Below are 15,194 nucleotides of genomic sequence, written 5' to 3'. Positions count from 1 at the left end.
AGTGTTAGGCCTTTCTACTACAATTACCAACAAGGAGTACCAGTTTTGGAGGACTTTTTCTGAGGTGCTTCTGGTCCACTGGGAATTCAACTGAGATCTTCAAATTCATTTTGCACAGGCCATCAAACAGCATTTTCTTACCCGAACAGCTGACTTTTAAAAACTATTGTGTAGCTAATGAAGGTGGCACATACAAAATCAGTGCTTGTCTCCTTTAGGGAAACTAAGCCAATTTATGCTTGTTGGGGGTGTCTTGAGTTAAGGAGAACTGTTCACTAGAAACTGGATTGGTACCACCAAACTCATTTTACAGAGGCTGCATACCAATCGGTCATCAGTTGCTAATAACTTTTGGTCACTGCTGGCCTAGTCTGACTTTGGAAGGCTTTCATATCCCATTACTAATAATCCTCTAAGCCAGGGGTCGGCAACCTTTCAGAAGTGGTGTGCCGAGTCTTCATTTATTCACTCTAATTTAAGGTTTCGCATGCCAGTCATACATTTTAATGTTTTTGGAAGGTCTTTTTCTATAAGTCTATAATATATAATTAAACTATTGTTGTATGTAAAGTAAATAAGGTTTTTTAAATGTTTAAGAAGCTTCATTTAAAATTAAATTAAAATGCAGAGCCCCCCTAGACCGGTGGCCAGGACCCGGGTAATGTGAGTGCCACTGAAAATCAGCTTGCGTGCCGCCTTTGGCACACGTGCCATAGGTTGCCTACCCCTGCTCTAAGCCATTGATGGGCTGCAGGTTGTCCACCACTGCTCTAAGACAGCCATTCTCCCAGAGTGATGCTGATTTCCTAAATAGATTATACCAACAATGAATGACATGACTGGCCATAAGCCTTCTGTATTATCATGCCTGCCCAGCTCTATTAATGTGCAGAATACACTGTTTTCTGCATGGTGGTGTCACATTAATCATTGTTAATCATAACAAAGACGTTCATTTTCAGTGGAGGATCTCATGACTTCATCAAAGAATATACTGACATTGAAGCCTTCCAACAAGCAGCAGGTGCTTCATCAGTAATGATAGCTCGTGCTGCCATGTGGAACCCATCCATCTTCAGAAGAGAAGGCCTTTGTCCCTTGAAGGAAGTCATGCAAGAATACATCAAATATGTACGTTTGGGAAGATTTTACCTGTAATTAACATAGTTTAGAGATGTTAACCCAAGTTTCTGTAGGGTGTCTTTAATTCCTTGTTGTTTTTCAATTAGTAAAGCTCCTGTAATATTTTTGCATATTGCATAAGACGAAAACTATTACAATTTTTACCAATTTTTCAGTGAATACATAATTGAATTTTTGTCTAGTAGACAGCCTTACCTTAAGTACATTTTTTTTTGGTTACATACTGTGCTTGCCTATTCTCATTCTTGATGCTCAGGTTTTAGGAAGATTGTGCAGAACTAGTGCCAGGAGTGCCAATGTTGTGAATGCTACAACAGTGAATGTGATATTGAATGGAGCAAAGTAGGAATAGAAATATGAGTTCTGTCTAGGCAGGCTGCACAGTTTCACGGTTTTCTAAAGTCATGTAAACTACTCTAGAGAATTATTTTCCTCTTCTAGAAAATGTCAGGGTTTTTTCAAATGGCAGAAAAACACAGAGAAGGTTGTTCAGTCAGCTGTTTCATTATAGTGTTCAATTGGTGGGCTATCTACCCTGTAATGTTGACAAAGAGATTCTGTGAAGGAGCAGAGAGAAGGCTGCCAGGCACTGCAGGGGTTAAAGAAAACCTGTGGGTTCAGCTAGTTCCGCCCCTTATACCTGCAGCCAATGCCAGGCCTAAAAGGGGGAGAAAAGAAGGGAGCCTGGCTCAATCAGGGGCTGACTGACAAGAGAAGAGGCAGGAGCTCTCTGTGTGTCTGCCTGAAGGCACAGCCCCAACCTGCCTGCCAACGCAGCCACTGGAAGCAAGTAAGTCTTCCCCTACCAAGGGGAATCTACCTCCAAGCCCCAACTGTGGGGAAACTGGACTAGCAGGGCCATGCCCCAAACTAAAGGACTTGCATAGGGAGCAGTTCAGACAGCAGGTCTTGAGCACCCCCATCTCACGGCTGGGAGCAAGATCCATCTCCCCGGTCCAGGGGTCTGAGTTGCCCAGGACTCTGAGCTAGGACCTGAGGGAAAGGAGGGCAGGTCCCCTCCTCCAGCCCCTAACCAACGATCTAACCGCTAGGTTGCCTGGCCACTGAAGGCCCGATCACAAATGCATTTAAAAAAAAAAACAGATGTAAAGAATTGGACTTCAGTGACTGACCGTGTCATCATTTTTTTCTTATTCAATTTTGTAACCATAATGCTACATGCTAAAAATCTAGAAAAGTTCAATTTAAAATAAATTAAAGTTTAAGGCCTAAAATGCATCATCACCTTGATCGATCAGTCCTTCAGCCCTCGTATAGATTGCACTGATCACAACACATCTTCCATTCTGCTCGTATTCTGGCCTTCCTTTTTCTTGTGCAGCCATATCTTTTCATAATAAAATCTTTTCATAATAAAATCTTTTCATAATAAAATCAGACAGTTGCTGCTCCTCTGTGTTCGTCAGCGCCCATATAACATTGCTGGCAGTACTGTTGAGTTGAAGGTATTGCGTTGATCGCTGAAAATACTGTGAAACTACAGAAAATACTGCGAGAACTCAACACAAAAAGCAGCCAAGTCGGACTGAAAATTAACCACTCCAAAACAAAATGTATGCGGTCTGATACCTTGCCAAAAGCCCAAATAACAATCAAGTGTGAACAAATACAAGACGTTGAGCAATATGTCTATTTGGGCCAAAAAATTAACATGCACCACGATCAGGAAGGTGAACTCTCGCGAAGAAAGAAGGCAGGTTGGTGCGCATTCAATTCTATCAAGGATGTCCTTCGAGGAAAAATCAACAAGGCAACATGCGCCAGCCTCTTCAACTCAACCGTACTGCCTGCAATGTTTTATGGCAGCGAAAATGCATCATAAAGAAATATATTTTCAGCCCTACAAAGGTGTGCCAATTCATTTGTGCTGTTAATTCCATTGTCATTGGCGTTAAACCAGAGATGAATTTGGCCCAGTCTGTTGTGTTGCCTGTGTTACGCAGTTAAGTACCAAAGATTATTCCTAAAGCAGAATTTACAATACAGCTCATACTGCTGAACTATCAGAGGTGACTTATCAGCAAGATATTTGTGAATGTGAATAGTCCTGTTGACTTCAGTTGGACTGCTTACACACATAGGTACCTTGCTGAATTGGACACTTGGCTAACAAGGCTGCATTTTCAGTAAGTGAAAGCTGTATTTATTTTTATACAAAACCTTCCCCTCTCCCCCAACCACATACAGCTTTGATCTGTTCAAATCATGAGGGTAAAATCAAGGAATGACAAATGGAAAAGGACAAAAATCAAATTAGTCAAACTTCCACTGCACCCAAAGTTGTAAATACATCAATTTGAGTAGTAAAGTAGTATATGTGTGAAATTCTTGTCAACTACTTTCTTGTTTTTCTCAAGTGTATAAAAAGCCAATAAAATAATTCAGATTTTTTTCCAGAAAAAACACCAAAAGAGTTCTGGACTATGTTAATAAATGAGAGTCCTGAGTAGACTATTGAGAACTGTGTATGCTGTGCTGTACATTCCTTAAACTATGTTGAAATGCAGCCAGAAACGTGAAAGGTTCGGTAATAGGAATAGTTCTTTCTTTAGTGTATTTTCACATATTACATGTCTCTTTCCTTCAGGCAGTGAGATATGATAATCACTATACCAACACAAAGTACTGTCTCTGTCAGATGTTAAGAGAACAGTTAGAAACCACAGAGGGAAAGAAACTGCATGCTGCACAGTCGACTCAAGAAATCTGGTAAGCATTTTATATAGGTAATTAGGAATTGCCATACTGGATCAGACCTGTGGTTTATCTAGTCCAGTATCATGTCTCCAGCAGGTGCCAGCATTTCCTCTGCTGGTACCAGAGGGATGAGCTTTTCCTTGACTCAGCTAATTCGTAGGGGATTTTTTTCTGCCACTGTCATACTATAATTCTGTGTTTGCAATATGCTGTTTTACATTTTTAAGATAACCATTTACCTCCCTTTCTTTTGGTTATCTGGCATGCTACTTCCACAGCAACGAGTGGCAGTGTTAGCCAGAATGTGCTCAATGCAACTGTATGCAATGTGTCCTTGTCTGTCTGGCCAGAAGAAAATGGGGCTGTTGTCTCTTTAAGGGCTCCCTGTGTAACTGATAGCAGAAGGGGGAGGAGGGGAAGCTCTTACAAAAACTGATTGTGTTAAATTTTGGATGTGAGAAGTGAAAGGCACAGTTTATAAAAATGAAATAATTAAACCCAGACCTTCACTGTATAAGAGCAATGTTGTGCCATTTTGAAAATACGGTCCATAGCTTTTTTTGCATTTTTGTACACCTTGAAAGAGATTGACCAGAAAGCAGTTTCACAGGCCTGTCTTAGCAGGTTCATAAGCCTTTGGAGCAGTGTTTTGAACAGTCTATTTAATCACTACATAACTGAAGAACATTTGGTTCTTTTTAAAATGAGAAAACATCTCTGTAGATAGTAATGTGATTTAACACTGCTGCCTAGTGGTGTTGATGCTACATTGCCACCAGTAAAAGTTTTAGCATACTACAGAGTTTTCATTCTGATTGAGTGCTAGAGTATGCACTAATATATTAAGGTCAGAAAAGAGTTTACATGGCTCAGGATATATGGATGGCCTTGTCCACTCTAAGGAACCTCCTCACTTATATAATAATTCATCCTGTATTGTTCTACTGATAACACCGACAATGGAGACCATAGTGTCCACAGCACACACATTTTTACTATTGAGTTGCCTAGCCCCACTATGAGACATGTTATGATATAGTGGTTTTTAAAAAAATACTGAATATTGTGTACACTACAGCTTTTGTAGTTACTACCACCTGTGGGGAATTATGGATTCCAATTTTGCCAGTGCGGTTGCACCTCTGATGTATCTAATGCATAAGATGTTAATCAGAAAAAGGACTGTAAAAATATCATCTTGCTCAACAGATCTGCTATTTATGTATTCAGATTCTTGTCTCTTTTGACAATGGTAACTACTTTTTGTTCCTACTAGCCCTTCAGAGCTGATACAGGTCTAGGAGAGAGAGTTGGGTTCTTTATTGGCTTATGCATCTGTAAAGTTGTAATTTAATTGAAATTGCAGAGTCAGTGATGGCTTCTGGCTTGGCTTTCAGATACCAAGTTGAGTCTTTAGGCCAGCAGGTAGAGGAATGAACTTCTTTCTTGTAAATTGAGCAAGCTTTGCAAGAAGTCAAGAAGAGATGATGGACATAGAACCCCATGACTCTGGACAGTGTTACTTTGCAGCATATAACTGTACCTCAACTTAGTTTTCTAAGCACATGTAACTTATTTGAAATAAATTTTTAATATTTATTTTAATTTTTAAATTTGTGTGAACACGCACAAATTCTCTCCTAATGCTAATAATAGAAGTAATATTTTTAATAGTGAAGTCTTTGAAATGGGCAGTTTCTATGAAGAAACAACAGCTATTCTGGAAGCTAAGGCATCATTAAAGGCCAAGACACAAGATAAAGATGAGCAGATGGAAGACACAGATGTGATAAAAATGGCTGTTAGATTTGACAAGTAAGCATGCAAAGTTAATTCTTAACCATCTTTTTGAACGTACAGTTACACTTTTGTCTGATCTTTGGTACCTGACAAAACTTTTATAGGTGGAAATCGGCAGTTCAGATATTACATCACCTTCTTGGATAAACTTTTTAAGAGGAGACAGTCCATATACTATTTAATTAAATAGTGCAATATGTTAATTGATTATAAGAAATTTCAGGTACGCATAAAAGAACGTGAACATTGATCTAAACAAAGCTGTTTTGTGTGTTAAAACTTCATAGAGTTTAATTCTTTTTAATGAAATTTAATTAAGCCTCAGTATATTTTTCTAAATAGTGTATTTTTTTTTCTGTTGACACAAGGAAGTTTCAGCAGGAAATTACAAAGTGAATAGTAATAAGCAGCCTCAAAATTCTTTTCCTATTAATAAAAATTTTTTTTAAGAGATAACGGCCAATGATTAGTTAAGTATATCACTCTACTGAAACTAGCTCTCCTAAACGTATGTACTGTGCAGGAGCTTGAAAGCACATTAACAATTTTTCTTTAATATGTACCAGGAATCTTCAGAAAATGTCTCCAGGCATTCCCTGAGACATTAAATTGAGGAACTGTGGGAATCACAGTTTGTAAACATTTTGTTATTGATCTAAGGTCACCTAAATTTGAAGTGATCCTGCAGAATAATTTTTTTATACTTCATGTTTATCCAATCTCTTGAAGAACCTGTCGGTCCTGTCCCACTGGTTGAGTATTGCTCAAGATGCCTTTCAAAGGCAGTCACTACGCTTTCAAACTCAGCAGAAGTGACTCCCTAAAGACTGAACATGATGTCTCTACAGTATTTCTATTCTCTGCCACACCCTAGGAACCATATTCCCAGTTGGATAGTAGAACCAATCTCACTTTTCTCTCCCTACCCTTTTTTTCCCACCCAGTAATAAATTAATTCCTGGAAAAGTTTTTAAACCATTATTGGAAAATGTTTATGGTAAATTATCAAAAAAACCCTGTGGTGTGGCTTGTCAGATTCAGTCTGAAACTCAATAGAATGCAGGCAATTTGGCCTAACTTTCCTATCAGTACCTTGTCACTGCTTGTATGACTGCACCGAGTGAAGGTGGGAGGTGTTTAATAAGGAAACAATATGTAATAGTACTTTTTGGATACCAATTTAAAGATGTATTAATGGAACAGTTCCCTGAGAAAAGGGGTGGGAGACCCATCCCTTGGGAGTTTTAAAATTAGACTGGACACAAAAACTAGTAAAAATACTATAGTAACTAATCCTGCATTGATAGAGAGATTACCTGTCTAATTTAATATTGGTCTGTTCTATAGAAATATTTTCTGTACAAACCTTTTCACTACAATTTTGGGATTATTTTGTATTTCATTTTTCTGTCTAGGCGAGAATATCCACCACAGATTACTCCCAAAATGTATCTTTTGGAATGGTGTAGGAAGGCGAAGCACCCACAACCTGTTTATGAAACTGTGAGTCTCTGCATTTCTCAGCAAAAGTACAAGGCAGATCCTTAGCTAATACATTTATGTCATAGTTTACTGAGGACTCTCAGGAAACTGAATTGATTGGTTTGAATCAAGATGATCTCAAAGTTTTAAAATGTTTTTTTTATTTTTAAACTGGAGTTTTGTTGACATAGTTGCTCGACGGTTTGGTATGGACACACGTAGATTACGGGGAGTTGTAGCACGAAATTAGTACATTTCTGCAGCATAGAAACATTTCTCTTTTAGGTGTGAAATTTGACCTCCCTTAAAATCCATTGAAAATGTCCATTATTTTTTCTGTATGAAACTAGTGATCTGTTTTAGTACTAATGATAGTGAGGAACACAAGTATTGGGCAAGCTTCCCCCTTACAATTCTTCCCACTGCCACCCCTCCCCCCCCACCCCCCCGTGGGCATCTCAAGTGGAAATGGTCAATTGTGAGGTAATTTTGTAATACACAGAGCAAGGGATATGGATGAAACCATAACATTTATTAATTATATTTCACTGCGCCTACATTTGAATTCATTCCTGTGTAGATGAAAGAAGTAGTGTCTTACTTCAGTGGACCACCCTGTCGTTATGTCCAGATTATAAACATTTTTAAATTCACTAATAGCATTTTTAAAGATGTAATTTTGCTGTGTTCCTGAAAAAATGTGTGCACTGCCTGTCTGAATTTTCCTTGTGTCTCTGGAAACACATGATAAACAATACTATATCGAATATTGAAAAGCTAAATGAGACATGGGATATTAGAATGCAGCACCACTGAATTCCTAGAATTGTGTTCATTCTTGCTAATGTCATCTAGGATGTCACAAGTCTGCTTTTTCTTTTCTGTCTAGGCAGCAGCAATTTTTGCAACTGCTGTGGTAGATAAACAAGAAAAACATGTTTATAAAATGAGAATGCAAACAACTGTTGCAAAAGGACATCTTAATTTCAAAATTCTAACAGTCTACTCCATGTCATGCCAGGTAGTTCATGTTTGCAGGATCAGGTTTCTAAGTGATTAAGCAAAGGTAAAGAACCCTGTAGTGGTGTGATTTGGTCCTGTAACTTTTATCAGTATAAGTTTTACAAAGTTTGGATTTAGAGTCTCTTTTATATAAGAAAAACTAAACAAGTAATGAAATTGAAAGGCAACAGATTTAAAACTGATAAAAGAAAATACAATTTTTTAATACGACACAACTCACGGTGGAATTCATTGCTGCAGGACATGATTTAAATCCAAGAGCTTAGCAGAATTCAAAAGGGTTAGATGTGAACATGGATAATATCAACAGTTTTATTAGGTGGCATAAACATATATGAGAGACAAACCCTCAATCTCTTACTGACTAGGGTTGGGAAGAAATTTCCAGTATGCACAGCTTATGATGTAATTGTTACAAGGTTTCTTGTACTTGCCTATGTTGCATCTGGTGCTAGCTGTTAGAGATAGGGGTAAGTGCAATGTGCCTATCAAGCAGTTCTTGAAGCAACTCTAGTTTGGACAATAGATTTCTTGAGTATTTTGAACATGTGAGGGGAATTTAGCAGTGTGAAGGCTTAGAATGTTAATGGTGTTACATGCTCCCAGAGTAAAAACAAGACTAGGAAGGACTCTGTGGTATTGCTTGTTTTACAAAATGCAATAAGTTACACCTGTAATTCTCTCCTTTCTCTAGGTTCAAAGACCATTAGATAAATTATTCTGTTCAGTTGTCACAGTAGCTGAACAAAAATATAGATCAACCTTATGGTAAGTCTTCTCTGATGTGTTTTGTAACTGGGCCTTAGTAAAATATTTGTTTCTGTGATGTACTGTTGGAAAGGCAACATGTAAACATGGAGAGAAAAAATACTAAGTAAACTTTACTTTATAAAGCTATACCTGGGAAGGAAAAAACTTTGAAATGTTTCTGTAAGGTGGGACATGATTAACTGAGACATGCCAAGGAGGAGCGAGTTCCATAGCTGAGGGCCCTTTATAGCAGAAAGACTGTCTCCAGCAGTAGGATCCTTAAAAGGTAAATAGTGTGTGAGCCCATATTTCCACTAGGGCAGTCCTCAAGGTGGCCTCAAATAAGGCAAAGGCCTCTAACATTAAGAGTTTTAAACTGTTCTACTGGAAAAAACACTTCCCCCACCAATATTTGAGCTACAAGCTTTGCATGGAAACCTTTGTCAAAGTGATGCCGTACTTCCTAATCTTACCCAGTATTTTCATAACATTCCCTCAGTAAGCAAGGGATTTTTTAGGGAAGACTTGGCCATCCTCATGACAATAACCTTTACCCAGCAGCAAGACTTCTGTTTTTTTCAGGATGGAGAACAAGATACAATCCAGTTGGCAACTAGAGCTGAGTGAATAATTGATCAGAAGAATTTGATTTGTTTCTAACCAAAACTGTATTTTTTTTTCTGTTTTTCATGCTGAAATGAAAAAACAAAAATATTTCCTTTGGGTCTGTTAACATTTGACATTTTTGAAAGTAGATGGCAATATTATCAACTTTTGCTCCAGAGTAGCGACAGAACTTGCTGGATTCATAAAGCGAAAGAGGTAGTTGCAGATCAGCAGCATTCTGATGATACTCATCCCAGTGTTTAGGAATATTATGTATCTATTTCTTTGAACGACGTCTTATAATGGTTCAGGCCTGGGATACTTGAGCTTGTAGTGAAAATCAGATTATATTAATTTAATTGTTTTACAGAATAGATTTAACAAAAATGGGTGTATGTTGCAATATAGGAGACGCAATGAAACAGACATATTGTAATCAAATATATTGACTATAAAATATCTTTGTATTTGTGTAATAAGTCAGCTTTATTTCACTGCACTGTCCCTCGGCATTTTGTCCTCTGATCTACACAAACTTTTCCATGTGCTTACTGGAAACCCCCTTTCCTGCTCTTTCCTTCTCACTTTTAAGACAGGAGGAGTTTTTCCATTGGTTAGAGTGGGAGCTAGATTGGAGCCCTAGTCCAATTTAGGAATATTTACAAATTCATATTTTTATAAATGTTCTGCCTTATTGTACTGTGACTACCTTCAGTAACTCAATGAATACATAAAATAAAGTGAAATGGTACATAAAGGCATCCAGGTAGCAACTTTTTAAAATGTTTCTTATCCCAAGACCATATTAAAAAAACAACCAACCTAAAGCTGGGAAGAAATCTGTCTATAGTTTGAACTAATTAATTTATTGAAACACTGAATCTGAAATGCCAATGATAAAAAATACTCAGCACTTGAAAAGCATTCTTCATCCATATATCCCATCAAAGATAACTAGTATTCTCATTTTACAAATAAAAAATGAGGCAGAGAGGGGTTAGGTAACTTGCCAGAAGTCACATAGTAAATCAGTAGCTGTCTCAATTGATGCACTAAGGTTCCACAATAATATTTTATAGAAGCATCTATTAATAATGGAATTCCTTGAGTTTGTTGCAGGCAGATATACTTAGGAGTGCATCTAGTAAGTTGCAAATTGAAGATCAGTGTTGGACAAATCCCCTTTTAATACATATATGCAACAGGCAGCAGGTTATTTTAGCATTGTGCTTCCAATGCTATAATTGTCAATCAGCATTCTCATGAACTACTCAGACTTCAGCAAACTTCCAGCTAGACCATAATTCTCATTCCAAGCTTAGCTGCATTAAGAGACACAGAGAATCCTTTCATGTGTTAAGTTTCAAGAACATATAACCCTGTCCTCAAAGCTAGTTTGTTGGATTTCAGTCCTGGTGGAGCTCTGCCCATTTTCATTGACTTCAGTGGAATTGCACTCACATTAGGGATAAATTTGGACTTGAGAATCTTTCCATAAATTCTTTTAAACTCAGTGTGTTTCATTCAGGGCTTTTGATGTTAGTAGGAGTAAGAATCGCAGCAATTGGCCAAACACCCCTGATGTCCTACCTTCTGAGTAAAGACTGTTGGGACTGCAGAATTTGGCTCAGTATTCTAAGACAGCGTTCTCTTACTTGGAGTGACACCTTAGAGAAACACAAGCACCTAAAGAGATGTGAATGTGCCTCTGGAACTGAGCTCTTTTCTTTTCCACCTGTTAGGCTGTCATAGGTATTGCATACTGTTCATGTCACTGTGTTGCAGCAGAGACAGGAAATTAAGTCTTTCAGGCATGTAATAAAAGCATTATCTAAAGTTGTACTTGGCAATGTGCAGGCTTTGCTTCTGCTTTTACCTGTGCTCTGTCTTACTCTTCAGGGACAAGTCAAAGAAACTAGCAGAACAGGCTGCAGCTATAGTCTGTCTTAGGACTCTGGGTCTCCCAGAGGGGAAGCTTAACGAGGGAGAAAACCACCTGATTAACAAACGCAAGAGAGAGAACCAGGAGTTCCTGAACAACAAAGAACATGAAGATGACCTACTTGTTGAGGCTTCACATAAAAGAGCTCATTTTACTGAGGGAGCTTCTGACTCCAGCTCTTCTGAGGTGCCACGATAGCATGAAAAGCAAACATTCCACAGCTGTGCAGCTACCAATTCACTCGCCTTTTTTTTTTATATCCTGCTATTATATTTCATCTAGACTCTATCAGTCGGAGACAGGAAAACTCTACCGCACTGGGTAAATGTTTTTTGCTTTGGTGCCTTTCAAACAGGATAAATTAGCAGCCTGGGTTTTAAATAAGAATGAGAAGATGATCCCAACATTAAATTCTGTTTCAATAGCAAACTATTTTCAGTTTAGCTTTTGAAGTGTTGAGGTTTTTGTTTAATATATTTTACATGTAGAAAAAAGAGTTTTAAACACACACAAGAGAGATTCTTAATAGATTGTTTCCAACTGTTGGAGTTTTGGTGTAGTTTCCATTAACAGGGATAAGTATGTTAGAAGTTGTCAGCTCTTGTCTGAAAATACCTGTAACACAGTTACAGCAGGTTGTGTCATGATCCCTAAAGTATTTTGTCTGAAGAAGATATTCAAAACATAATTCATTGTTGATGAACTAAATCAAAGTGGCTTCCCTATTTAAAAATAATATACACCTTGATTTTAAATGGAAGTGTCTTTGCTAAACCATTGTTTTTTAATGGAACAGCACTATCTAACTGGGATTATGTTTAGAGTTTTTAAATCAAAAAGATGTACGTGCATATTTAAAGTGACTGCTACTCAAGTCTCCGAATTTTTAATAAATCTGCAGTTTGCATTTAACTAAAAAATAATTGCAATTCATTTCCTATTTTGTAGACTGCAGTTAAAAAAAACAGTTTTAAAAGCTGCTTTCAGAACTAAATGTTCCAGTTTCACACAATGGTTTTAGTCACAGAACACTTACTGCAGAGCAGTGACAGAACTTGTAGTTTAGTTAACAAGCCATAAACTTCAGGAATAATCCTTTCCTCACTGAGATTCATGTCTGGGGCAGGAGCTTTTGTCAAGGCCATTTTTAGACCATCATGAGGAATGGTCATGCAAATACTATACCAGAATCTGATTCATTCCCTGAGTTTTTCTGGCAGAATGCAGATTCTTCTTCGAGTGATTGCTTATGTGTATTCCACAGTAGGTGTGCGTGCTTGCCATGTGCACCGGTGCTGGAAGTTTTTCCCTTAGTAGTACCCGTAGTGGGGGAGCCCCGCTGCGACCTCTGGAGTGGCGCCTCTATATTGCTCCATAAAGGGGGCTGTGTGCTCCCCCCACCCTCAGTTCCCTCTTGCCCCCAGTGAAGGTAGTCGGAACTTGTGCTCCAGCTTTGCTGCAGTATCTTCCTTAGTAGTATGACCTTCGTCTGTTACTAGTTTTCTCCAGTTAGTAGCCTGGCTCGGGGCATGCCCCGAGCCCCAGGCTTCAAGTCGTGCGACTCCTGTCGCAATTCCATGCCCAGAAGCATGGGTGTCTTTGCTGTCTGGGCGAGACTCACATAAGTGAGCACTGCAAAATCTGTAAGTCCTTCAAGCCCCGGACTAAACGCGAACGTGAGATCCTACTCCGGGCTCTGCTTATGAAGTCGGCTCTGGCCCCCGGCACCGTCGCACCGACCCAACCTGGCACCGGGCACCATGTCCTCAGTGCGGAGCGAAGCCCCATCCACCAGCCAGCACCGCTCCCTGGCCAAGAAGCAAGCCAAGACCCAGCGGTGCCGAGATAAGGACAGAGGTGAGGCTGGACCTGAGTTGGGAAGCCCGTGATCCCCCTCGGGACCCAGACCTCCGACTCGTCCCTCCTGCATCTGTTAGCGGCTCCCCCGTGCAGGCTGCCACTCCGACCGGACCTCCTCTCCCAGGAAGAGGGACGTCTCCTCCACCCCAACCTGGCCACGCTCCATTTAACAGCATGGCTGCTCCGTGGTTAAATGAGGAGGAGGGGAGGTGTTCTCAGGATGTTAGGCAGGTCCTGCTCGAGAGCAGGAAACCGTCCACACGTCGAACCTACCTGGCCAAATGGTATCGGTTCTCCATGTGGGCAAGGGAGAGGGGTTCTTCCTGCTCCTCTGCGTCTATCCAGCTCATCCTCAATTACCTCCTGTCCCTTAGGACCCTGGCCTCCTCTTCGCTCAGGGTGCACCTGGCGGCCATTTCGGCTTTCCACCCCCCCGGTGCAGGGCCACTCGGTGTTTTCACACCATATGACCTCCCGGTTCCTGGTAGGTGGTCCCACCTATCATATAAAGTGGTGTTCCTGGTAGCTATCACCTCAGCCCGCCGGGTCTCGGAGCTTAGGGCCCTGACCTCCAAACCCCCATATACAGTCTTTCATAGGGATAAGGTCCAGCTCCGCCCACACCTGGCTTTTCTGCCGAAGGTAGTCTCGGCTTTCCACATGGATCAAGACATCTTCCTCCCAGTCCTCTGTCCTAGGCTCCATTCCTCTAATGAGGAAAGACACCTGCACATGCTAGATGTGCGTAGAGCGCTGGCTTTTAACGTAGACAGAACCAAGCCCTTCCGTAGATCCCCTCAGCTAGTCATTGCTTATGCCAAGCGTATGAGGGGGTGACCAGTCTCCACCCAGCGGATCTCCCGCTGGATCACCTCGTGCATATGTATTTGTTATGACCTAGCAGGGGTTCCCCCGCCTCCTATAGTGAAGGCTCCTTCGACGAGAGCTCAGGCCTCGTCTGCTGCCTACGTGGCGCATGTCCCTATTCAGGATATCTGCAGGGCGGGTACATGGTCCTCTGTCCATACGTTTTCATCGCACTATGCGATCGTCTCACAAATGCAGGATGACGCCGGGTTTGGTAGGGCGGTGCTCCGCCCCGGTAACCCTTAAACTCCTACCCGCCTCCATCAGGTATAGCTTGGAGTCACCTACTGTGGAATACACATGAGCAATCACTGGAAGAAGAAAGGACAGTTACCTGTTCCGTAACTGGCGTTCTTCGAGATGTGTTGCTCAGGTGTATTCCACATCCCACCCTCCGTCCCCTCTGTCGGAGTTGTCTGGCAAGAAGGAACTGAGGGTGGGGGGAGCGCGCAGCCCCCTTTATGGCACGATATAGAGGCACCACTCCAGGGGTTGCAGTGGGGCTCCCCCACTACGGGTACTGCTCAGGGAAAAACTTCTGGCACCGGTGCACCTGGCGAGCACGCACACCTACTGTGGAATACACCTGAGCAACACATCTCGAAGAATGCCAGTTATGGAACAGGTAACTGTCCTTTGCAAGGCCCAGTGATAAGAAGCAGCACAAGTTGTCTGCAATTCAGCTCTGCTGGACAGGTCAGAATTGAGCAGTGCATACCCAGTTCTGAGAGAAGGCATAACTAGGGCACCTGGGAGATCCACTGGAGCTCTTCTGGATCACCATCCACGGTTTCCTGGCAGAAACTGGCCAGGCATATTGCGGAATCACCATCTGTGCTATCATTTACTGCCAAGGAGGAAACTGCCACAATGGAAGATGCAAACTACAAATCCTGCACTCCCAGTCTGACCAAAACTCTAATTTCTTGATTCTCTTAGTTTAAATAAAGCGGTGTGTTCTGGAGAGTGGTGATGTATCCCTGGATGAAGATGCTGGCTGAGA

At 40.7% G+C, this 15,194-nt stretch overlaps 1 protein-coding gene across 6 annotated transcripts in view; it reads left to right on the top strand.

Annotated features, from left to right (window-relative positions):
- Positions 1-15,194, top strand: part of DUS2 (dihydrouridine synthase 2) — an 89,523-nt gene that overhangs the window by 34,824 nt on the left and 39,505 nt on the right. For 3 of the 6 annotated variants that reach the window (XM_044987648.1, XM_044987649.1, XM_044987651.1), the window contains 6 exons: positions 963-1,131; positions 3,752-3,873; positions 5,536-5,676; positions 7,077-7,164; positions 8,861-8,934; positions 11,422-12,737. In XM_044987648.1, coding sequence (XP_044843583.1) covers positions 963-1,131; positions 3,752-3,873; positions 5,536-5,676; positions 7,077-7,164; positions 8,861-8,934; positions 11,422-11,662 — 835 coding nt within the window. In that variant the 3' untranslated portion in view covers positions 11,663-12,737. Of the gene's footprint in view, positions 1-962; positions 1,132-3,751; positions 3,874-5,535; positions 5,677-7,076; positions 7,165-8,860; positions 8,935-11,421; positions 12,738-15,194 lie in introns of those variants that run through there. The other 3 variants (XR_006573570.1, XR_006573569.1, XM_044987650.1) reach the window with 2 other exon arrangements.

This window comes from Mauremys mutica, chromosome 14 (genome assembly GCF_020497125.1).
Source record: "Mauremys mutica isolate MM-2020 ecotype Southern chromosome 14, ASM2049712v1, whole genome shotgun sequence".
Lineage (NCBI taxonomy): Eukaryota > Metazoa > Chordata > Testudines > Geoemydidae > Mauremys > Mauremys mutica.
The sequence above is the reverse complement of the archived record's forward strand: the minus strand, read 5'-3'. Positions and strand labels throughout refer to the sequence as shown.